General features: G+C 35.9%; 2 protein-coding genes across 4 annotated transcripts in view; one reads left to right on the forward strand and one right to left on the reverse strand.

Annotated features, from left to right (window-relative positions):
- The first annotated feature begins 31 nt into the window (after nucleotides 1-31).
- Nucleotides 32-19,322, forward strand: UBA5 (ubiquitin like modifier activating enzyme 5). 2 transcript variants are annotated; one of them, XM_070433414.1, is made up of 13 exons: nucleotides 32-807; nucleotides 1,593-1,796; nucleotides 4,589-4,634; nucleotides 4,738-4,827; nucleotides 8,049-8,158; nucleotides 8,993-9,079; nucleotides 9,735-9,819; nucleotides 10,663-10,767; nucleotides 10,938-11,065; nucleotides 13,226-13,361; nucleotides 13,632-13,707; nucleotides 13,851-13,957; nucleotides 14,439-19,322. In XM_070433414.1, exons 1-13 carry the CDS (start codon nucleotides 647-649, stop codon nucleotides 14,520-14,522), a joined length of 1,419 nt encoding a protein of 472 aa, XP_070289515.1. In that variant the 5' UTR covers nucleotides 32-646; the 3' UTR covers nucleotides 14,523-19,322. The 2 variants fall into 2 exon arrangements, with proteins under 2 accessions (XP_070289515.1, XP_070289517.1); XM_070433416.1 differs by lacking the exon at nucleotides 1,593-1,796 and having other exon boundaries at nucleotides 43-807.
- NPHP3 (nephrocystin 3) overlaps nucleotides 17,677-26,181 on the reverse strand; it is a 35,681-nt gene continuing 27,176 nt past the window's right edge. The window contains exons 22-27 of one of the 2 annotated variants that reach the window (XM_070433410.1): nucleotides 25,295-25,370; nucleotides 23,979-24,106; nucleotides 22,593-22,833; nucleotides 20,744-20,869; nucleotides 19,774-19,889; nucleotides 17,677-19,158 (exon numbers count right to left, since the gene is read on the reverse strand). In XM_070433410.1, coding sequence (XP_070289511.1) covers nucleotides 18,978-19,158; nucleotides 19,774-19,889; nucleotides 20,744-20,869; nucleotides 22,593-22,833; nucleotides 23,979-24,106; nucleotides 25,295-25,370 — 868 coding nt within the window. In that variant the 3' untranslated portion in view covers nucleotides 17,677-18,977. Of the gene's footprint in view, nucleotides 19,159-19,773; nucleotides 19,890-20,743; nucleotides 20,890-22,592; nucleotides 22,834-23,978; nucleotides 24,107-25,294; nucleotides 25,371-26,181 lie in introns of those variants that run through there. The other variant, XM_070433411.1, reaches the window with a different exon arrangement.

Genomic DNA, 26,181 nt, shown 5'->3' on the forward strand with positions numbered 1-26,181 from the left:
ACAGCTGCTGAACAGCACAGGCCCGCTGAATCCCGGTGATTCCGGCTCTGCTTGGGAAATGTCCGGAGAACCGCTCTCGTGTTTGGATTTTAAACGAGCAGTCAGCCTCAGAATCGGAGGCCTCAGTTTTAAAGACGGCAAAGCCGCGTCAGTCGCGACCGGCAAATAAGAAGGCAGAGGCCTCTGCCAGGTCTACACCTGTTGCGGAAGACCTATAGCGTCCGCTTCTGAAAAGGGTCCGTTTGGACCTCGAGCCCAGGAATAAAAGTTCCTGGTGTTTCTCTGAGCCGCCCACTCGGCATGGCAATAGTGCCGGCCGCCCGCTCTGGACGCTGAGGACCTCGGCCCTGCTGAGGCCTGGTCTCTTGGGACCCGGCAAAGGAGACAAGTTAGAAGGGGTGGGTGTGTTGTGTGTGTTTGTTTCTGAGGGAGTGATGACTGCAACCGGAAGTGGTACCGCGGGACGCCGGCGGGAGTGGCGGAGACGTGTCTTTCTGTGAGGCGCTGGGAGCAGGTCCTGGGCTAGGGGGGCCGGGCCGCTCGGTGCCGCCTTAGATACTCCTTACTGGCCAGCAACCCAGTCAGTGTGGGGCGGCGGCGGCGGCGACGGCCGGGGCAGGGAGCGCTGGCAGCCGGAGCCCCAGCCATGGCCGAGTCTGTGGAGCGGCTGCAGCGGCGGGTTGAGGAGCTGGAGCGGGAACTGGCCCGAGAAAGAAGTCGGCGGGCCCTGGGGGGCGGCGACGGAGGCGGCGGCCGGGCCCGCATCGAGAAGATGAGCCCGGAGGTGGTGGACTCCAACCCCTACAGGTGACCGCGGGGCGGAGGCGGGCGTGAGGGGCGAAGCCGCCTTCTCCGAGGGGCCGGCCGGGAGTGGGGCGCTCCCCCGACCCGCGTCCAGCCACGCGGCCTCCCTCCTCCCTTTCCTTGTTCTGGGGTCCTGTTTCCAACAGACACGGCAAGACCTTAGTACATACAGGTCCAAGATGTGATTTCAAACAAACTAACAAACCAAAACCACAAGTGGTGCAGCCATATGGTGCCGCTCCCGTGCCCGCCCAGGACGCGCGTCCAGTGTCCGGCCGCCCGGGCTCTATGTGTGGGTCCCACAGAGCCCACGAGAAGGACTTGCAGAAGGTGACACCACCTTTAAAACGTACACTTCGAGCCTCACACAAGCTCCTCCATCGGGGGCGTGGTGGGCCGAGCTCGGTTAGCTCCAGAGCCCTTGGGCTTGACCAGCTCTGCCCCCGCTTCCTTTCTCGCGTCCCAAGAAGGCGTGCACATAGCGCGGTGGGGAAGCGGGGAGGGCTGCAGAGTCCGCCTCACTGGCTTCCCATCCCGCTCCCAGCAGCTGAGGAACCTCGGGCGAGGGGAGAATAGTGTGGGGCCTGGGAACCTCCGCGTGTGTGCAATTCTTAGACCGGCTTGTACATGCGAAGCTTCGGTACAAGACTTTATTGTTCAGGACCCACGCTGACATTGCCTGCGCTTTCACCACCTGCTATGCTAACGCATGCATTGCCCTCCTCCCCACCACCCTAGGGGATGGCTGCTGTGATTTTACCTCCTTTTTTATTTTTATTTTTTTTAAGGAGGAGGGAGAGAGAGAGAGAGAAAAAAACATCCATGATGAGAGAGAGTCATGGATCGGCTGCTTTCTGCTCGCCCCCTTCTGGGGATCAAGCCCGCTACCCGGGCATGCGCCCCGACCAGGACTCGAACCGAGACCCTTCAGTCAGCAGGCCGACGCTCTACCAGCTGAGCCACACCGGCGGGGGCTTACCTCCTTTTTATAGGTGAGAGCATCGAGGCTTGGAGAGCTGCTGGGACTTGCCTCGGGTCATGGGACTAGGGGTGCATAGAAAGGCCTGGTCTGCTCCAAGTTCCCATGGAACTGTCCCCCCATTAAAAAGAAATAAGCCACTAAGTAGTGTGGCTAAAAAAAAAATTGGATACTTTTTAAAGTAGGTGAAAATTTTAAAGTGGGTGAAACAGGAAAGGTGGTGATGTTGCTCTTTTTTCTTTAAGGAGGGCGCGTGTATTTTCACTGTGTTGCCAAACAGGAAGAGCTTATGATCCAACATTTTTAAGAGTTTGAGTTAGCATGAACTGACATCTCTAACCAGAACGAGTGGAAACTATTCCCTTCAGCACCCTTCAACATTTTCTAGTTTTACAAATGAAGGTTTTGAAATACTCCGTCCAAGAATGAAAAGCAAAGAGATGTAGATGATATATTTGGATTCATCTTTCAGACATTGTTTTAACATGAGACCACCCGTTGACATTGTAATAATCACAGACTTTCAGAACTCCAATTAAACATTTAGTATTTTCTTATTTGCACCTTTTGTCTTTATTAAAACGGCTGCGTAAGAAATGGCAGTTGTCACCCAAAGCTCTTCACTAGTACGTGGGTGTTTGATAAACGTCAGCCTTAATTTTTTAAATTGTTTGTTTAGCAAATGCTGTATTTAGTGAACACCTTTTCATCTCCAGCCTCCTGGATGATATTATCTACCATTTATTGAATATCTCTTACGCATAGACATTGGGAATACAAAGTAGACATGGTCATTTCCCTCCAGGGATTTACCAGGTGAGTGTGAGATATATAGAAAGGTAAACATTGGATTGAAATATGAGTAGTAGGAATTATAAAGTACAGGGTCATCAAAAAATATAGGAGACGGGTTTGTAAGTGCTCAGCTTCATTTTAATTGCATGAAGTGACACAAAAGAAATATAATAGAAAGCCTGTGACCCTCAAAGAACTTTTACTTTAATTTGAGAAACTCAGTGGTTGTGAAATGATCAAATAACTAAAATTGTCTGTTATAGAATATAATTATAGGCATATGGAGAAAATTGAAAGGGGGGCAGAGGCTTTAAAGTTAGAAAACCTGGTTTCAAATGCTAGTTTAAAAACTCAGCTCTGAATACTTGTTTGCCATTTAGCTAATCGTGGCCAAGTTAACCTGAATCTTTTTTCTCATTTGTAAAAGGGGATTGCAATACATTTTTCTAAGGTTATTTATGAAGATTAAAGACAGCATCAAGGTAAAGATGGCAGATTGATCACAGGCATTGATTATCCTTGTCTACCTAATCCCACCAAGATGACAGTAAAGGAATTTTATAAAAGAATAATCCCCATTGAAAAAACAGAGGGTTTCTATTAAAAATGAGGATGATTAGGTTCCTGTACTTGAAGATTATAGTAACAAAGTCTTAGAAATAGATAAGTGATGGATGACTGATAACTGATTTAATGGATCTAAAGAAGTTGATTCTCAAGCCTGCAATCCAGTTTACACCACAGAATTCCCCAAAGGCTCAGAATTGGGCACAGGTACTTCTAGAAGGGGTTAAGGTAGGGCTAGAAAAAAGATATGATTGAAAATCTGTTGAAGAAACAGAGCCCAGGTTTCCTACTTCACTTTTTGTAGCTGAGCTAATGCTAATGCCTCTTCCCTGTCAAAAGAGAAGACTAGAGATTTACTCATTGGAGGGAATAAAACGGGGGATTTCTATTAATTGAAACAGGTCCTTGTTTACATACTGAATGCAATGACTCCCAGCCTTGCTCTTCCACTTAACACCTCTAAACGGACAGCCATAAACACCTTTCAGGTTGGAAATTGAAAGATTTTTCTCCAGAGAAGATGATAGAACCAAGAAGAAAGACTGAAAGACAGTAATATTGTGGGTTTCTGCTGAATAGCTCAGCCAGATCACTTTATGGTGAAGCCCAAAGTCAAACAAGCATTGCCCACATCTTTGCTTTGTTAATGTCTGATTCTTAAATATGAGCAGAACAAAGCATGAGAGAAGCTCCTAACATAAAACAAACAAAATATAACAGAACAAAATAACACATCCCCAACATTATCATTATCCCCAGATGAGGGATGGTGTGTTGTAAATGAAACGGAACAAGGTGCTAACAAACAAACCAAAAAAAACCATTCAAATGGTTAAAAAGAATTCTTGAAAATGGAGAGTAGTAAAAATGAAAATTTCAATAGAAAGATTGGAAAATAAAGTTGAAAAAAAATCCAGATAATAGAGTAGGAAACTAAAATGATGGAAAATAGAAAAAGGAAATAAGAATAGAGGATCAGTCCAAGTGTCCAACTTCCAAATAATAGGAGTTCCAGAAAGATAATCCAGGAAAAACAAACAAGGAAATCATCAAATTCAAGGAAATTTCCCAGAACTGAAAAATAATTTGATATTGTCCACTAAGTACTCAGACAATGGATGAAAATAGATTCACATTAGGGCACATCATAAAATTCCAGAAGCTAGAAGACACTGAAGTCATATCTTAGAAACGTTGAGGGAAAATTATTTCCAATTTAAAAAATCTTGTTGCATGGGCTGGAAGTGTATTCAGGCATTAGTGTTCTTAAAGCTGCCCCATTGATTTAGTTTCATCTGGTAAAACTGAACTGATGGAAAGATTTCTCCTCTTTTAAAAGATTAGCAATGATTGACTTTTGGAGTCTATTTTCTGTGATATATGTTTACCTATGTCACTAAGATTGTGTAACCTTTAAAACATTTTTTGTTTCTTTGTTTTAAGCCGCCTGATGGCTTTGAAACGAATGGGAATTGTAAGCGACTATGAGGTATGATAAACCTTTCCAAGTTTTTGAAGATGATTTCAATAAATTAAAATAATTTTTGAGGAAGACTTATTAACCAAGACATATATAATTTTGCATTTTACAGAAAATCCGTACCTTTGCTGTAGCAATAGTAGGTGTTGGTGGAGTTGGTAGTGTGACTGCTGAAATGCTGACAAGATGTGGCATTGGTAAGGTAAAAACATTTCTCTTTGCCTATCATGTAAAGAACTACTCACTTCTGGAGTAAATCAGGTACAAATTATAATCTCCCCCTCTCCCCCCATTACTGATGGTTTATTGATTTATGGTGTATTTATTCAGATTTTTCTTTCTACCAGAGGGGGTTAAGACATAACCCTACCAAATTGGAAGCTGATATTATTGCTGATTAAAAACAAGGACTACCTAATTGTGTTCAGGAACATTTTTGTTTGGGGTAAAATATATAAACAATTTGGACTTAAGTGTTTGAAATTGAACTGGAGAATGCTCCAGATGTTTTTTAATTCATATATATATATATATATACACATACATACACATACACACACATATGTGTGTATATATATATATACATATATATACATATATATATATATGTTTATTTTTTTCTAAAATTGGTTTAGATTGTGGATAAGAAGGAGAAGTGACCTTATATTAGGTATCAGTCTACCAATCTTAGGCTTATAAAGCCTGAGTCCATGATGTTAAATATATAGTGGTTTAATACATAAGCTTTCCACAAATGTATACCCTTTAATTTGTCATTTTGATAAAGCATGCACTTTCCCATAAAGTTTATCAATATTTTTTAATATGTTTGTTTACCGCATGCACCAAATTTTTAAAGGGAAGTGGTTTCAAAGTTGGCACTCATTTATCAATATAGAAAAGAAAACATCAAAATACTAAAAATGTTTAACATTTCAAAGTCTGTAAAGAGGCTTACAAAAGCCAGCCAACAGTTGCTTATAGCTGACTGATCAAGGATAGCACAGATCATGGAAATCCATGGTTTTCAGGTTTGAGTGTGCATCAGAAGCCCTTGGAAGGCTTACTTAACCACAGATTGCCAGACCCTACCTACCTCAGTGGTTTTGATCCTGTAGGTTTCAGGTGGATCTAAGAATTTTAATTTTTAACAAGTTCCCAGGTGATTCTGATGTTATTCCAGGAATGGCACTTTAAGAATCTCTGCATCTTTGCTACTCAAAGTCAGGTCCCTGAAGTAGAAGCATCACATCATTTGGGAGTTTGTTAGAAATGAAGACTCCCAGGCCCACCCCAGACATGCTGAATCAGAATCTGTATTTTAACAAGATTGCCAGACGATTCATACGCATAGTAAAATCGGGGAAGTGCTTCTGTATTTCTAACTACCTTTAGGTAATGCTTGCCCAGGCCACATTATGAGTAGCAAGGATCTAGAACAGTGATTATCAGACAATGCTGTAATTAGAATTACCTGAGAAGTTTTAATAAATTCTGATGTCCACACTGCACCCCATAAAAAGTTAACCAGAATCTCTGGGAATGGGACCCAGACATCTGTATTTTTTTAAAAACTTCCTAAATCAGTGGTTCTCAACCTTCCTAATGCTACGACCCTTTAATACAGTTCCTCATGTTGTGGTGACCCCCAACCATAAAATTGTTTTCGTTGCTACTTCATAACTGTAATTTTGCTACTGTTATGAATCGTAATGTAAATATCTGATATGCAGGATATATTTTCATTGTTACAAATTGAACATAATTAAAGCATAGTGATTAATCACAAAAACAATATGTAATTATATATGTGTTTTCAGATGGTCTTAGGCGACCCCTGTGAAAGGGACGTTCGACCCCCAAAGGGGTCACGACCCACAGGTTGGCGACCCACAGGTTGAGAACCGCTGTCCTAAATGATTCCAGTGTGCACTCAAGGTTGTATGCTAAGGATCTACACATAGGCATATTTCAGAACTCTTTCTCCAATGTGTAAAACAGATAAAAAAGAAGGTAATTCATGAAGTTAAGTAGGGAAGTGGAAGATTAGAGACCCAGAGACCAAGTCTTATTTCTGAAAGTTTCCGGAATCCCCAGCACACCCTGGATTACTAGATCCATATCAGCTGCTTTATTTTATAGATGAGGATACAGCCCTAAAAAGTGAAAGTGACTTATTATTCATGACTGGAGCTAATTAGTGGCAGAGTCACACTTCTTGTCCCCAAATTTAGGATTTCCCGCAACTTATTCATAAACCAGCTATGAGGCTAAAACTCAGACTTAATGCTTGTCCTGATCTAGTAAATATTGTTGAATGAGTTTAAATAAATCATATTTTGGAGACCCTAGGGTTAGAAAATTATCATAGGGGTCATAAGTGATATCTTTTCTACCAAGATTTTAAGGGTTACTTACATGCTGTTTTTATGGGTCAGGTTAGTGTTTCTGTATTGAGAAGAAGAAAATACCATTTTTGTTTTTACTGTTAAATTTAGGTTGCTGAGAATTGTATTACAAAGTCACAGAATTTTAGACCAAGGAAGGGAACTTGGAAATCCTTGGGTCCAACCTGTTCTTACTGATAAGAAATGGGATCTTTTGGCCATTTTAAAGTGTGCGTGTGTGTGTGTGTGTGTGTGTGTAACACTGTCATTTCTAAATATATAGCAGGAAACAATAAATAAGTGGTTGGTTAGTAATTCTATTTGGAATAATGCTTTAGCCATGGCATGGTTGTATATGTAGTGTCATATTCACAAAAGGAATCATGCTTTACTATAGTTTTAAGTTATGGCATTTGTATTTATCTTATTGAAAAATTTTATTTATCTAATGGGTTCTTGGCTTTTAGCAAAAATAGGAACGAAATGAAATGAACATTAATTTCTTAGCAAATATTTAGAGAGTCAGTACAGCATTGTGGTTAGGGTACAGATGCTACATTGAGAACGTTTGGATTCAAATCCCTTTTCCACTACAAATTAGCTGAGTGGCTTTTGAGCAAATGTCCTAGTTCTTTCTAAAATGAGGATAATAGTATCTACATACTTACCTCATATGGTCATTAAATGAGTTAATACAGCCGTGGGCAAACTACGGCCCGCGGGCCGGATCCGGCCCGTTTGAAATGAATAAAACTAAAAAAAAAAAAAAGACCGTACCCTTTTATGTAATGATGTTTACTTTGAATTTATATTAGTTCACACAAACACTCCATCCATGCTTTTGTTCCGGCCCTCCGGTCCAGTTTAAGAACCCATTGTGGCCCTCGAGTCAAAAAGTTTGCCCACCCCTGAATATATGGCATCTAGAGTTTCAGAGTTTATTATTACTGCCAAACTGTTAAACCCATCAAATGTACAACTCACTAGTTCATTCTTTCTTATGTTTTTCATCACAATATCACTATTTTCATTTTAGTTACTACTCTTTGACTATGATAAGGTGGAACTGGCCAATATGAATAGACTTTTCTTCCAACCTCATCAAGCAGGATTAAGTAAAGTTCAAGCAGCAGAACATACTTTGAGGTAAGAGGAATAGCAATTAAAGACTCTATTTAGTGAAATCTTTGTGTATTTGGTATGAGTTAATCTAATGCATAAATGGACCTGAATTTTTCTCTATAGGAATGCAGGTTTCACTTCTGCAAAGAATTGTCTTACCTCTTGGATCTGGGTTGGCAACCTTTTCCTTCATAGGACTAGATAGTAAATACTTTAGCTTTGAGGGCTGTATGGTCTCTGTCAAAACTGCTCAGCTATGCACTTATAGTGTAATAGCATCTGTAGGCAATATAAAAACGAGTGAGCATGGCTCTGCTCCAATAAAACTTTGTTTATGGGCTCTGAAATTAAAATTTTATTTATTTTTTACATGTCATGAAATGTTTGGTGTTCTTTTGACTTTCTTTTCTGCACCCATTTAAAAATGTAAAAGCCTTTATTAGCTTGCAGACCTTACAAAAATAGGTGGCAGGTCAATTTTGATGGAAAGGCCATAAGTTGCCGACCCTTGCTCTAGGAATTTTCTTTGTGAGCCCAAAGAAAATTGAATGCACTGAATTGAATAAGGAACAAAGGAGCTCTTTTGTCAGGCTGAAATGTAGCTAACGGAGGGGATAAGACTTAATTTTCAGTACACAGGCTGTGGGAACATTTTTGTAAGCCTTCTAATAATCTACACATGATAAACCTAGTCCTTGAACTTAGTCCTTGATGTGGGACAAAAGAGGTAGAAGAGGACTTGGTATTTTCTTTGAATAGCTTAAATTCCATTTCTCTGATCTCTGTTAAATGATCTTTAGTACTTTTTCCTGCTTTCTCTTACTGTTCCTCCTATAATCATTCCTTTTCCCCTCTTAGGAACATTAATCCTGATGTTCTTTTTGAAGTACACAACTATAACATAACCACAGTAGAAAACTTTCAACATTTCATGGATAGAATAAGGTAAAATTTTACTTATGAATATTTTGCATATGTCCAGCTCAGTTAAACAAGTATTATAGAAAATGTGCTGATGATTAATTTAATGCATTGGTAGAATGAAATATAGTTTTGTTTTTAGGATAGTAAATTTTTGTATAATTTTTATATACTCGGAGCTCAGTAAAAAGTATATATTGTCCAAAATACAATGGTAACAACAAAAGAAAAACTAACCCCAAACCCCTATTATTATAATAGTATAACAAGGAATCCTCAATTATACATTTTATGTTCTAGAATATATTTCTGTCTGAAAGTGGTTTTCTGCAGAGACTCTTGTGATACCACTAAAATAATGAATTGTATTCAATTAACTTATTACATTTAAATAAAAGTCTGAAAGCTAATAGGTAAATGGTAACTTTTGTAAACAGACTTTACACTTGCATCCTTGTAGGTCTTGTGTAAAAAGTACTATAATATCATTGATGTTATATTCATAATAGTTACTCAATACTCTATATATACTGGATCTTTAATATTAAATACTTAGTATATTATAATAATACTTAAACATTTACTGAAATAGCAAATGTGTGACTGAACAAATAAAGTCTAATTAGAGTGTATTTTGTGTCCTGATTTTTTTCAAATAACATTTATTTTCTTTGCCTAGTAATGGTGGATTAGAAGATGGAAAACCTGTTGACCTAGTTCTTAGCTGTGTGGATAATTTTGAAGCTCGAATGGCAATAAATACAGTGAGTATTCCTACGGTGTAAAATGTTACACTCATGGATTTATCTATTCTGTATCTTCTATCAGTATATATTTCCCATCCTAAAAATAGTTCTACATCTAAACCCTTTTATAATGTGTTTTACTTATTTTTAATGTTCCCTTAGCCTACTTTTGAAATGTTTTCTAATGGCTGTGGGACTTGCTTAGCCTTGCTATTGTGGCATAGGTTTCAATATCCTACTCTCTGATGCCAACAGGGGAAACTATAAAATAGCAGATAGTTGTGATGTACAATTTTTAAAATAAATGAATATCTTATAATACTCTTGGTCAGCTTTGGTTTTAACTTTTGCTACTTTATTTTTCAGTAAAGATATAAATATATATATAAATTGCCTTTAAACATGGTTTCTGAAAAATAAAACTGAATTCTTTTCTTTAAATTATTGTGTTTTCAGCTTTTCAAATGAAGTTTTGCATTTTTGTTGCTGAACTAATTTTAGAAAAATGAAGTTTTACATTAATGTAATAAGAAATCCAATAGACTTAATTTAATTAGATGTTTATTGACTGCTTACCTGTCAGTTTATTTTATTTATTATTTTTAAAAATTTAAATTCTTTATTGTTGAAAGTATTACATATGTTTCCTTTTCCCCCCATTGACCTCTCCCCTAAACAGAGAGTAACAATTGCCAAGGAATTCCATTATTTACAACTTTAACTTTTTATTCTGAAAATTAATTTTAAAAAATTCATGGTAATCCACTTAGTTAAACGCCACTTTTTCATGAAAAGAAATTATGGCACGTTACGTCATGCTCTTTTATGTCCTTTCTTTTATTTTTATCTACTTCTGTCAAGGCTTGTAATGAACTTGGACAAACATGGATGGAGTCTGGGGTCAGTGAAAATGCAGTTTCGGGGCACATACAGCTTATAATTCCTGGAGAATCTGCTTGTTTTGCAGTATGTATAATTAATTTTGGGTTATTTTTCACTAAATACAAGAGTTCCTAGGGGCATTGAATATGTATTACAGTTCAAAGAAAAACAGACTTTGAATATAATTAACTGCTACGTGGAACACATACTTTTCCCCTTTCTTTGAAATATATTTTCTTTTCTTTTTCATGTAGTGTGCCCCACCACTTGTAGTTGCTGCAAATATTGATGAAAAGACTCTGAAACGAGAGGGTGTTTGTGCTGCCAGTCTTCCTACCACTATGGGCGTGGTTGCTGGGATCTTGGTACAAAATGTGTTAAAGTGAGTGGAGGTTAATTTTTCTGAATAGTCTTGTTTTGATAAAAAAATATATATATATTTCATGAAATATTTTAAATATAGGAACTACCAGCAAAGTATTTAATTTAGTTTTTAAAATTTAGTTTTAAATATACATATATTTTTATTTTATATACTATGTATATCATATACTTTTTATTTGTATGTAATATACCTTACTAGACATAATTTAAATGGACAGGTATTGCATGTTTTAAAAATTCTTGCAGCCCTGGCCAGTGTGGCTCAGTTGGTTGGGTGTTGTCCTGTGCACCAAGAGGTCACCGATTCCATTCCTGGTCAGGGCACATACCCGTGTTGCAGGCTTGATGGCATGCAGGAGGCAGCCAGTCAATGCTTCTCTCTCATCAATGTTTTTTGGTGTTTTTTTTCCTCTCTCTCCCTTCCTCTTTCTCTCTAAAATCAATAAAAACGTATTTAAAAAAGATTATTACAACACACCGGTTGAAAATCATTGACCTCCTAGACTATAACTAAAAAGGACAAAGGTTTCTTTACAGCTAAAATTAATGTCAAAGAGTTTTTGAATCAATTTACACTTAATTAAAAGTACAACTCTTTAAGGGGTTCCCTCTCTCAGGCCATTTTATGTTACAACTCTAATAAGCTTAGTTATGTTTCCTAAACCTCCAATATAAGAACGAACTGCAACATGCTATAGGGAGGCACTCTGATACCAGAAGTGTCCACTACCAGCAAAGATATTGTAAAAAGCATACATAAGAACTCTTAAGGCAACTGTCTAGAGCTATTTCATAGCTTGTGCAAACTAAACAAAACATTTCATAGAATGATATGAAAAGGGGGAAATCATGGCTATAAATTACTCTCTTACATGTCATATTTATAGTATAAGCCCTCTATTGATGGACAATTAGGCTGCTTACTGATTTTAAATTATTAATAATGCTGCAAACAATAGCTTTTCACATATCTTTGTATACTAGATTTTTGTACAGTTTTAATTTTTAGGAGTGGAGTTTCTGGGCTTATGCAAATTTTTTTTGACATATTACTAAATTTTTCTTTCAAAGGGATTGTATATTTCCATCACAGTATAGGAGTACCTAGTCCACCTACACGTTTGATATAATTTGATATTGTAAAACTCTTTAATCTTGGTGAATCTAATAGGTGAAGAATGGGTATCTCTTTCCATTTTGTTTTTTGTGATAACTTGAGCAACTTGTACTTTTATGTGAATTATGTGCTCATATTCTCTGCTCAATTTTTTTTTGTTTTTCCTTGATGTATATTAAGAACATACATTTACACCCTAGCTGAGTTGGTTATTGTGACGTCCTGATACACAAAGGTTGCAGGTTCGAGCCCCTGTCAGGGCACATTTAAGAAACAACCAGTGAATTCATAAATATGTGGAACAACAAATCGATGTTTCTTTTTCTCCTCCTCGCTTCCTTTCTCTCTAAAAATCAGTCAATAAATAAAATTTAAAAAACAAGAATCAACCAATGAAACTAAGATTGATGTTTCTCTTTTTCTAGAAACAATAAAAAAGAACATAAATTTGCAAATATTTTTCCTTTTGCTGTTTATCTTATATACATGATTTTCTAAAAAGAATCAGATTTGACCAGCAGGGAGCACAGAAAGCTATGTGGCATACTGGAAACGTTCTATATTTTGATCTGGTAGTGATTGCATGGGTGAATACATTTGTAAAATTGTATTGAACTATACATTTAAGATTGTAAACCTTATAGTAAGTTTTATATAAAATATTTTAAATTGGTTAGATTTAGTACCATGTCTCAGGAATTTTTAATATATCATTCTTCCACATTTTAATCCCTCTAAAATCAGCATGCTTTTTAAAGTTGTTGACATAACCATAGTTTAATTGGCAGCATTTTATCTTTATTAGAGTTTCAAAAAAGAGTTCTATGGCTGATGAAAGAGTTTTCTTTCCTGCTTTCATTCAACAAATATCTTTTATGAGCCAGGCCCTGAAAACAAGATAATAAATTTGTCTTCTTTGTTCCTTGTTACAGAATGGGGGTGATATTTTCAACAATAAAGACTTAATTTTTAAAAAAATCTGATTTTTAAAATACTTTTATCCTTTTATTTATTTAAGTCTACTTTGATTTGTTTTTCCAGGTTTCTGTTAAAATTTGGTACTGTTAGTTTTTACCTCGGATACAATGCAATGCAGGATTTTTTTCCTACTATGTCCATGAAGCCAAATCCTCAGTGCGATGACAGAAATTGCAGGAAACAGCAGGAAGAATATAAGGTATATGCCAGTCTATCAGAATGTGTGAGAGAACATGTTGCATAGGATAATAGCTTAAAAAAAGAAAAAAAATTATTTGGATTTGGAATTTAAGATAATTGGATTCTGGGTCCTTAAACTTTTAATTTATTTACCATGCCTCCAAATGAAAATTCTGTTCAAAGTCCTCTTTTGCTTTTGGTAGGATAAAAAGCCTGCCTGAATTATTGATTAATGCTTGGGAGAACTGAGAGTGAATAAAAATACTTTGATACTGTTTGATTTCTACAGAAAAAGGTAGCAGCACTGCCCAAAAAGGAGGTTGTTCAAGAAGAGGAAGAGATAATACATGAAGACAATGAGTGGGGTAGGAGTCCTTTCATAAATGGAAATGGCAGCATATGACATATCTTTTATGGGAGGGAATCTCATAATTAATGTTACACAAGTTTGAGTTGTTATTGCTTAAGTTCCTCAAAAACTGTAATAAGGTCCAATTTAACTCTACAGGTATTGAGTTGGTATCTGAGGTTTCAGAAGAGGAACTGAAAAATTCTTCAGGTCCAGTTCCTGACTTACCTGAAGGAATTACAGTGGCCTATACAGTTCCCCAAAAGGTACATCTAAAATCTGATTTACCATAAGTAAATAACATGAAAAAAGTGTTTATCTTTCATCTTCATCCTTTATAATGCCAGCACAATACTTTCTGTATTAAATATTTTACTATAGGCATTAAGATGTCTGAAAGAGATGTATTCAGTGCTAATATGGACATACTTATTAATGGATCAAGTCAAATAGATTTTGATTAATGAAAATATTATATTTCTAAATTAGTAGTTTTAGCCACAATACCATTTAAAAGTACCACTTTAGTAGATATCTCAGGAATATTGAAATTACTGCCTTGTGAATCAAAAGACTGGTGTGGAAAAGTAAAGGACTTTGTCTCTCCTAAAAATTAGAAGGTATATGTACTAAAGAAAGTTTACTTTGTAAACTTGTTGAACATGGTTAAAGCTTACTGATTATATATTTCTAAGCATCAAGAATTTTAGGTTATTGTTTCACTATGTTTCCCTCATTTGTTGATAGCAAGAAGATTCTGTTCCTGATGTAACAGTGGAAGATTCTGGTGAAAGCTTGGAAGATCTCATGGCCAAGATGAAGAATATGTAGATAATGGACTGGACTATATTTTATTTTCTGTGTTTAAACCTATTCCTTTGCAATTAAAAAAAGTCATTTTAAAACTGACAAAACTTAGGGCAACATCAATTGATGTGTATTCTTTGTTAAATTGTTATACTTTTTGAAAATACTGTTACTGTTACTTGTTGTTACCTCACCCTCAACTGAATCAATAACTCTCCTAAAACTCATGTTTCATTCTAGTAAGAAAAGTTGAAAGGATTATTTTAGGCAGTTATAAGTTTTATTGAAAACTTAGCCATTGAAATGTTTTGGCCTTTTGTGAGGGATGGAAGAAAGGACCAATTTGATGCTGTACACATTCCTTTTCTTTCCAGTAATCCTTTCTGGTTTGGGCCATGGGCAATAAAGCAGTATGTGGTCCTGAAATACAGGGAAAAGAGCAAGAGGTACAACCTGTTGATTTGAGCTAGCAGGCCATGTACTCATTGTTTTGGAATTGTTCTCTACAAGAAAACTTCCCACTACTACTAACTTGGTCAGCAATGAATTTAAAATAGTTAACCTATAAAATAATAACATTCTCGGAAATGGTTCCTGATTACAAATTGAAATGTAGTCAGTGGAAAAGTTGTAAACTTGTGGATTATATATTCAAAATTAGGCAACTAAAAGTAAGTTTTTTTTCATGGGTAGACAGATAAAGGTACTTTGAGGAAGTACAAATTATATTTCTGCATTGACCAAAGAAATCACTGCATCTGTGGGCATATACCTGGAATCACTGTACTTTATTGAGGAGTAATGGATAATTTAGGCTAAGATCATCTAGATTATACCCATGATATGGGTTACCTTATAAATACTTTATTTCACTTAAATGTGATTCCCCAGGTAATTAAATGTTGGAAAGGGTTTATCCTGGATAGGGCATTAAAGAGGCCTAAAGTGTCTCTGAAATGACTGATATATTTATTTACTGGAAGAGTATCATTTTTCCAGATCATGACCTCTAAATCATAAATTGATAAAACTGTTTTTTCCTAGAGTTGTATGTAAATAATGAAGGCTTAGAGAGCCTTGGTTGAAATAAAATTCCAGTGGTTTGGAGACCAATATAAAAACATGCATGTGTAACCATTATTTGAGCGAGTCCCCAAATCACTCAGGTTCCCGATGTCATGAAGGAGGAAGACAGAAGCCAAGGTAAGATCTGTAGGCTATTATTGCTAATCTCCTATTCTGATTATTAGTATTTTTTTGCTTTGAAGATAGGAATGTCTAAATTGTATTTGTAGGCTGACAATGTTAGTAAAAAAAAGTGCATTTCCCACTTGTAAAATAAAGTTCTAAAAACTTATTTCAGAAAGCCCCACAGATCAAAAATATGTTCAATATATTAGTTTTGTGATTTTAGGACTATATTGTGATTCTTGTGTTTAAAATAATGTCAGGAAGGCAGAGGGATAGTTTTTCTAGCCTTGAAACTTAAGTTGCCTTGCTAGGTCATTTGTTATATTTTAAAAATTTAATGTATTCTTCTATAAAATAACTAACTTTTCTAGAGATGTTTGAATCTCAAAAAAAAAAAAAAAAAAAAAAAAAAAAGTCCAGTCTTTTAAAATCCCATTCCTTTTTTAACCTCCTGGGTTTGATTCTGGTCAAGGGCACATGCCTGGGTTGTGGGCTCGATCCCCAGTATGAGGCGTGCAGGAGGCAGCCGATCAATGAATTTCTCATATCATTGATGTTTCTATCTATCTATCCCTCTCTCTCTGAAATTAAAAAAAAAAAACACACCAAAAAAACATATTTAAAAAAAAAATAGTTACTAGATTATTTTACCAGAAAAAAAAATCTGGTAACAGGTATCTTTTGCAACCTAGAATGCTCTCTTGACAATCTGATTGCCATGAAAACTTGTATATGTAGGCAGCTGATTATTAATCCTTACTGAATTTCACACTACTAAATAAACCCACGGTGCTTGACAAGATTAACACTATTGTTTCTAATGTGAAAGAGAAACACACCCAAAATTGCCTTAGCACAAAGGCTCTAAATTCTAGTAAAACAAACCATATGTTCAACTTTAATCCCTTCCCTCATTGTTAATGAGAATTTGTGGTAGTACTCAAATGTTTTATACAGTTAAGAAAATATGTACTATGGGTTTCTTCATATAAAAATAGTCCCTGAATACCTACAAACACCCTGATCAACACAGGTAACCATTTAAGAGTATTTATTTATTTTTAATTTTATTGTTTAAAGCATTACAAATAGTAGTACATATGTCTCCCTTTTTTCCCCATTGACCTCCCCCCGGCCTCCCCTACCCCCTGGCACATGCCCTCACTTCCCCCCGCCCCCCCCCACCACTGTCTTCCATCCATTAGTTATGCATATATGCATGCATACAAGTCCTTCAGTTGATCTCATTTAAGAGTATTTATTAACGAAGCTTTGACCTCTCCCAAATTGCATTTTTAAATTCCTTTCTATAAAGTATTATTAATAAAATTAATTATAACTACCATAATTTGGATCCTAGCAATTCAGTTTTATAACTATGAGTTGTTGAAAGCGACCTTTTTCATCATGAAGGTGTATATTAAAGTGAACATAATATTCCAATTTGAGAACCTCAAATACACATAAAGAAATGTCTGTCCCAGCTATTTTTTTCTTCATAAGTAGGCATTCTATATTAAAACATTTGAGTTGGTAGTACAATTAAGTAGTATGATCAAAATAGTTTTAAAAATTATATTTAAACTTAAACTTTTTGAAATAGACATTACCCCCAGATATAATTAGTGAATTTTTACCATAATAACTTTACCATAACATTAACTTGAAGAATATGAAAAGTTTCCATTTTCTCTGTTTTTCAAGTCCAAATTTTGTTACTGCTACTAAATGGATATTACTCTTTTGCTAGTTTTGCATTTTTTCAAGGTTCTTCTAGTACATTTATCTCAAATTATTTTCTAAAGCAGTTTTAGCATTTAAACTTAATAGATTACTTGTATTAATTTACTATTATCACCAAATAATCAAATTTTAAACTCTTAATAGCTTAATTATAAAATCAATGTTTGGTATATTTGTAAATTAAATTACTTTGTGCCTTTCATAGCTGGCAAACTCAGAAAGATGTCTTATGGTCATATTCCCCCCCCCCCCCCCCCCTTGAATGTCTCTCAAAAGAGGGGGAAGAAGGCTGTTTGCTTTATAAGACCCTACCTAATTTCTTTTAAGTCACCACTGTAGTGCCTTAGAGTTAGACCATTGCTTTTCACATTTATGTGCATCTGAATCATCCAAGGATATAACTAAATTGATTCTGATTTAGTAGGTTTGGGGAGAATCTCAGGAGTGAATTTTTAGCAAGCTTCCAGATGGTGGGTTCATGGACCACCCTGTGAGTACCCAGGCCTTAAACTCACCAAAAGCCTATACAGTCACCAAAGCTCAAGTGGAGCAAACTACTCAGCGAGTAGTGACAACACGCAGTCCTTTTGGTAATGTACTTCTTAGTTACATAACCCTCTTGTATTGAGTAGAAAAGGGGAAACTTAAAATTGCACTTTTATTTTAAAACAGTGAAGTATGGTTATTCTGTCTTTTACCAAGTATTAAAATTGAAGATTTTATTATATATAAATACATAGATGGTACAAAATAATATCCAAAATGTGGCAATATTTACAAAAGCTATAAAAAATACTTAATTTTCAGTATAAAAGGCAGACTAATTTGAGTTGGAGATAAATGAAGAGACAGATTTAGGCCATTTAAGAAAAAAGAGGAGAATGTCACGTCCAAATTTTGGGTAAGGCCAAAGAATGCCAACAAGCTTGATTTGTTGCTGCATTAATGACTTCAGATTATGCAGATATCTACTACACAGACAAATAATATACAATGTACAGAGCACAGAAAGCAGAGGACTTGGCCCAATCTGCTCAAGGAAAAGTTAGGATTTGAAAAAAAAAAGTAGCAGAGATTCCTGTTACTAGTCATTTTACAGAAGACAATTCATACTTTTCATAAACATTATCCCTTTATTCCTTGAAACTTTTCTTTGAGGTAGAGAACTGGGCCAGACTACTGCTGAAAAGGAACATAAGGAATGGTGAGGTAAAGTACTTTTGAAAGATGGAAAGAATCATGCAGTTCTTGAACTCCCTGCATAACTGCTCTGCCAGCTCTTGTTGAACAGAGACCAACTTATTCTTCATGGCATCTTAGGATTCTAGCAGCCCTGGATCCCACACAAGTGGGAAGTTAATTCTTTTAACTAAAACGGACATAATCATGACTCAAACTTCAATGTAGCCCAATACAATTTAATACAAATGCCACTTAAATCAGACAAAGTAAAAATAAAATTTCTTAAAAACATTTTTAGTAAGTTTTAAATTCTAATGTCCCAAATGTTTTTTCATTATTTGCAGTGAATTGTGATTGCTCCTACTACCTTTGTCCTTGATGAAGGAAAACATTAGGAGAATGGGTTGTTTTTACACTAAATGTATCTCCACTCGATGAGTGTCGGGAGGGAGCTTTCCCACCCAAAAGTGACGTTTCTGCTTCTTTTATTTCCATCGCTCTTTTGTATAGTTCAGCAGCTTTTTCAAAATCTCCTTCTTCATAGCTTTGAGAGAAAATAAACACCTCTTAAAATCAGAACATAACCTTCTAACAATTCTAAATGACCTTATAGGATACCCCCCTCCAAAAAAACCCACAAAAAAGTGAATAATCACTCATTTCCCCTCCAGTGCATTTATTTACTAAAAAAGACCAGAAAAAATAGAACACCCAAACTCTTTTCCTTTCTGTTTGTACTGCTAAGGGACATTTCAGTACCTCATGGACACCATTAAGACTGTTGTGAAGGATGCAGTGAAATTGCTAAGGGAAACTAGATATTCTCTATGTCCTAAGTTGAACACACACAGAGCAGAGTCAACATGTACTTCATGGTAAATGAGCTCTGAGGACAGCAAATTGCTCATATTATTCCAGACCCAGCTGGTTGTACATGTAAACCATCCTTCACTATTTGCCATGATAAACTCTTCTGTAAAATACATTGTGTAGCCTTCTAGATACTACTGTATCTCTTGAAGGAAATCAACCAGAAACAACCCACCTCCAAGAAAAAACATTCAGCAGTAAGGATCTTTTTGTTGTTCCATGATGAGTGAAGTTAAAAGATGTTTTAAAAGGTAGTTAAGATGTATGAGGAAAGTGAAAAAATTCTTACCTGAGCACAGCTAAATTTTTTAAAGTTTCTCCAACTCGAGGATGCATCCGACCCAGGCTGTCTTCGTAAATCTTTAATGCTCTTTCATACAGTGGCAAGGCTTCAATGTGTTTTTTCTTATTAAAAAAATTAACAACACTCATTTGGACACTCTGGGTTTATGAAATTACTATTAATGTATTCTAGATTAAGCTGACAAGTTGAATAAGCACTTTTTAAATGTTAAAATTCTCCTAAAACGTGGATAAACAGATTAATTTATAAGTAATCATCATGGGAGAAGCAGTATAATAGAAAATCAAAAACTGGCGTTAGACCTGGGTTGGTAACCATTGAACTTAATCCAATTATATAAACACAAACTTTATGTGTTTCTTTATCGCCCAGTTGGTACCATACGTATTTCTCACCCATCACAGGCAAATGTTGAAGCTTAAAGATAATATTAGATAGAGAGATGTAGGGAGTCTCCAGAATTTAAAAACAGCCTATGCAATGAACTACAGTGGGGCCTTGACTTAAGAGTTTAATTAGTTCCGTGAAGGAGCTCATAACTCAAATTACTCGTATGTCAAATCAAAAAGTGAATGAGTGAGACACGTGATGCTGGGCTGATGTTGTGGCGTTCACTTGACGTTCGCTGCGCCAACTAGCGGTGGGGTATCTGAAGCTGGCTCATAACCCAAATTTTAGCTCGCAACTCAAAGCAAAAAATCGGCCGAGACACGGCTCGTATCTCGAAAAACTCGTTAGTCAGGACACTCGTAAGTCAAGGCCCCACTGTAAACAGTCAGTGCTTTACACTAAGAGGAGTGTGACTTCAATAATTTCTCAAGTACTAAAGAAAGCATTAGTAGATAAATAACCTTCAATTTCCTCTAATTAATTTTACTGTGCCACATCTAATTCATGTTTACCTATATCATACCTAAACACTTCATTTTTAAAGAGTTAAAGTGTGGGAACTTACCATTTGGCAATAGAGAACAGCTAAGTTCACCAAGGCAGTAGCTACACTAGGGTGCTTTGGGCCAAAGGATTTCTGCCGGATTTCAACGGCCAGCTCATACAAAGGTACAGCTTTGTCAAGTTTCCCCTAAAACACAAAAGTGAAATCTAACAAGAATATTAAAGCAATAAATGTTACCTGATTAGAACTTTTCCACAAACAAACTTTTGTATCAAAAAGTAATTTCTGAGAAAAAAATTCAGAAGCATTACCTCCCAGTTTAATGGTTAAGTTTATAGATAGCTAAACTCTAGTACAGTGGCTCTCAACCTTCCTAATGCCGCGACCCTTTAATACAGTTCCTCATGTTGTGGTGACCCCCAACCATAAAATTATTTTCGTTGCTACTTCATAACTGTAATTTTGCTACTGTTATGAATCATAATGTAAATATCTGATATGCAGGATGTATTTTCATTGTTACAAATTGAACATAATTAAAGCCTAGTGATTAATCACAAAAACAATATGTAATTATATATGTGTTTTCGGATGGTCTTAGGCGACCCCTGTGAAAGGGTCGTTCGACCCCCAAAGGGGTCGCGACCCACAGGTTGAGAACTGCTGTTCTAGTAGAATATGTAAGTAAAGTTATACTGAATATAAAACATTTTGTTTGATAATTCAGAAAGCTCTTTAGGATCACCCATTATTACTCACTGTTTCTGGTAAAGTAAAAACCTTACAATTAAAGTACAGGGTGGGGCAAAAGTAGGTTTATAGTTGTTTGTATGGAAAGTAATACAATTAATAAACAATTATGTAAACTTTTTGCCCCACCGTATATATGTTTGCTACTATACATAATTTGGAGATGACATCAAAATAAAAACTCATTTTCCACCAAATCCTTTTCAGATTTTTCCAATTATTTCTTTTTTACTTGTTGGGGAGAAATAACAACAACTTTGTGCCTGAATGACCAGTAAAGGGTCCTGCAAAGTGTAGAGATGGCCTACCGCTGTTCTGTTACTGCCACTAAAGGAATGAGGTCCAGAAATCAGGATTTTAAGACGATTCCCAGGTGATTCTAATTTGCAGCCAAGGTTGAGAACCACTACACTAAGTGAAAGCAAACTACTCTGGCATTTTTTGGAGAAAAGCTATAAAAGTTCCAAACATCCCTCTGGCTAGAACCCTATGGCAAAGAATGGTGTTTAGTTCATTACATTTAATTGTAGACAAAGAAAAAAGTGAAATTAAAATGCTCATTTTATCAACTACAAAAACTCTTCCTTTAGCCATGACAATTGGGTGATTTATGCTTATAATAGCTTGACACAGCAAACAATACAGGTGAATTTCAGAACTTCTGAAATGTAATATGAGAATAAGTTTAATTAGAATGCTGATGAATGAATGCATTTGTATTTAGAATGTATTTTAACGAAACCAAACCAGCACTTTAATTTATTAAGTCTGAAATAATATTTTTAAATGCACTATTCAGCTATTTGTTATAAAACTATATCATTATGATTTAAAAGCTCATAGAAAATAATCTATCCAGCCCTGGCCAGTGTGGCTCAATTGGTTGGGCATCGTCTCGAGCATCAAAAAGTTGCCAGTTTGATTCCTCTCAGGGCACATGCCCAGATTGCAGGCTTGATCTTTGGTAGGAGGAGTGCAGGAGGCAGCCAATTGATGTTCATCACATTGATGTTTCTCTCCCTCTCCCTTCCTCTCTTTAAAAATCAATAAAAAGTCATTAAAAAAATCTATCAGAAGGCAAATGATGTTGCTGATGGCAATTATGGTTTAATAGCTATACTATTATAAAACACAGGCAAGCACTCCAGGGATTACTTACCATTTTCTTATACAAGATTGCAAGATGCTTCACTGTGTAAGCCAAAGAAGGGTGATCAGGAGCTAGCGCTCGTCTCCGAATGTCTAAAGCTCTTTCATAAAGTTCTTCCGCCTTATCATACTGTTTCATTTCATTGCATAGAGCCGCCAGGTTATTCAAAGACTGGGCACAGTCAGGGTGATCTGGTCCCAGAACGCGCTCCCTCATTTCTAAGGAACGTTTCAGGAACTGGTCAGCTGTTCTATGAGCAAAACCCCAAAATGGTTTAAACAGCTTATTCTCTAGAAATCAGAATCCCTAGTCCTGGTTAGTTGGAGAACTGAAGCATTTTTATTCTTAAATCCAAGAGAGTTAAAATGAAGGATTTAGCTCAAAATCCTTCCTTCCTCTTTCCCAGCCCTCTCCCCTTCCTGCTCTTTTCCAAAAATGAAAATGCTTTCCTGATAGTGTGAGGGCCTGAAACATCTGGATGACTGCCTTATTTGTCCGCTTCACTTCTCCAAAAAGATGAACCTGTAAATATTTTCCAAAACAAACTTTTTATACCTTTAAAATAATTAGACCTGCCCTAGCTGGTTTTGCTCAGTGGATAGAGCATCAGCCTGCAGACTGAAGGGTCCCGGGTTCAATCCCACCCAAGGGCATATGCCTGGGTTGTGGGCTCGATCCCCAGTAGGGAATGTGTAGGAGGCAACCAATCAATGATTTCTCTTATCACTGATGTTTCTATCTCTCTCCCTTCCTCTCTGAAATCAATAATATATATATATATATATATATATATATATATATATATATATATATATATATAATTAGACCTAACTCAAACAAAAGATTTTGATATTCACTCTTTATCCCTTTGGGGTTAGTACTTAATAATTTTTAATATAAGAACTTTTTGTGAAGTAGACTAAATATTTGTTACATTTTCTTGATGTCCAAATTATCAAATTTGTTATATTTCTGACATCTAAAGAAGCCTCAAAACACTTTTTTTCGGAAAGTATAAATTTATCATTTTGTCTTTTATGTCCATTTAAACTGAAGAAGAAAACTAGCACCCATCTACATTCTTTTCTTTATTCTCCTTTAGTCTATGAGGTCTCATGTATGATAGCCACACAAACTCACTCTTCATAAACATATAGAAAATACTAGGGAAGCTACAGAATAACTTTTTAGTTACTGAAGAAACCATGTGAAAGAAAATAGCAGAAAAAAAATGCCATGGTCTTTGTTAAGTGTGGCTATGTTCATAACATATACATGAAATCTGGCATGGTTGCTATTGATTTATTCTAGCTTGACTTGATAGGAATATAAAACACCTTTGCACCTAAGAGAAAAATGGATACTTGTTTTCATTATAAACACCACGGTACTCACTCCAAGTTATTCTGAAGATAGTAGAGAACACCCAGTTCATTGAGGGTCCGAGCATTGTCCGGTGTGTCCTTACCTAAGGTAAGCTCTTCTAACTGTAGGGCCCGTCTACGCAAAAGGGCAAATCCATACTGGAGCAAACACAAGAAATTCACAGCAATCACTAAGCAAGTGCAATCTTTGGTTCTGAAACAATATACTGGGGTTCTACAAAATCCTTTCACCTTTTGTTCCATTTGGGAAGATTACAATTATTTTAAATATCACACTAAGTTAATCTAATGGATATTGAAAATACACATATTTCCACATGACCTCACATTCCAAAATTCATTAAAAACTATTGTGAAAATGATTATGAGACATTTTAGCAAAGTGAACTGAGTCCCAAAGTGCTTCAAAAGAACAGGAAACAGAATCAACTTGCAGATATTTACCAATCTCACTGCTAACCACTTAAAGTCAAGTATTTAAATTGCATGTAGCACTCGCAACTAGTAGATAAATAAGTCTTGGAGATCAAATGTACAGTATAATGAATATAGACAAAAATACTGTATTATAATCATCAAACTTGCCAAGAGACCTAGATCATAATTATTCCCACAAAAAATGATAATTATGTGATGTGGTGGAGGTGCTAACTATCATTTCAATGGCAATCATATTACAATATACAAATGTATCAAATCGATATATTGTACACCTTAAATTTATATTGTACTATATGTCAAATACATTTCAGTTAAAAATTGCACATGACATTTTAAGTTAAAACAAATAAACTCTATTTAGATTTTATGAGCAGCTTAGAAATGTGAAAATAATTTTTTTGTTCTCAAGGGTAAGAATTTCTTTGCATTTGAATCCAGCATAAAATGTTAACTAAATTACTTTTACTCCCTTTTCCAACCTTTTAAAGAAAAGAATTGAAGCAGCTTTCAAGTCTACATCCAGAGTCTAACCTTCAAATGAACTAGGTTTCACTTAAAAAATTTTTTAATTTTGAGATGTAATTGACATACCACACTGTGTAAGCTTAAGGTGTACAGTGTGATGATTTGATGTACATATAAACTGCAAAATGATTAACACAATATATAATTCTACTTTTAAGAGTCTGCTAAGTTGTACCTCCCAGTAATAGTAATATTTAAACACATTATAAAGAAATAAAAATATTAATCAGTACTTTTCTAGGAGTCACTTAAAATATAAAGTTCTTAAAACTTGTGAGGTTTATGCATCTATATTATGATAGTCAGAGATGTTCTCTTCCTCTTTGTTCAAAACACAAAACAAAAGAAATCTCTCATTACCAAGTTGCCTTTTCTCCTTGTAGCTTTTTGACGAATCTTAAAGGATTTTTTCCTAAAATGTTCAGCTTGTTCATATCTTTAAAAAAAAAAAAAAAAAGTCAAACAAAAGAAACATGTCCAAAGTAACATATTTCAGTGAAATGAAAGCACGCCTTACCTAGTGTAAAGCTATTTCTGGCTCTTAAAACCAGCACTGTTACATGGAATTACAAATCTTTAACACAACCCTTCATAAAAAAAAAATCTAACAAAACAGACCTAATACTCCAAGTAATGGACATTTAACAGATTTTTAACTGATACAATTCACTTTGGATCTCTAAAGGACAACATATCTAAATGAAAATCTAAAATTTTAGCTTGCTATATCACCTTCTCCTATAGAGGCTAACGTTTGGTCAAAGATAAATGTAAAATTCATCCAAAATTTGTGTGAACAAGATTTCTTAAAGTTAAAAATATTCCAATATGTATCAGTTATGATGGAGCAAAATAAATGATTTCTGATGGAGGAAAAGGTGCCATTCAGTGGGTATCTCATAGATACATTTTATTATACCACTGACCAGCAAACTTTGTCTATAAAGGGCGAGGTAGTATTTTAGGCCTTGTGGGCCATGCAGTCTGTCTCAACTACTGAATGAACTCTACGGCTGAAGCAAGGAGCAACCATAGACAATATGTAAATGAAAACAATGCAGCTGTGTTCCCGTAAAACCTTGTTTATAAAGCAGGAGGCCACCTGGACTTGGCCAGGGGCCGTGGTTCTTAGCCCTTGTGTTAGTAATTCACTCCATGTTACAAAGCCAGTCAGTGAGGGAGCCCAGATTCCAACCCAACTATGTGACTACAAACCCCATGCTCTATTCTCTACTCATCTCCACACA

The sequence above is a fragment of the Myotis yumanensis genome, unplaced genomic scaffold (assembly GCF_028538775.1).
Source record: "Myotis yumanensis isolate MYYU_CA2020_CCGP unplaced genomic scaffold, mMyoYum1.0.hap1 SCAF_14, whole genome shotgun sequence".
Taxonomy (NCBI): domain Eukaryota; kingdom Metazoa; phylum Chordata; class Mammalia; order Chiroptera; family Vespertilionidae; genus Myotis; species Myotis yumanensis.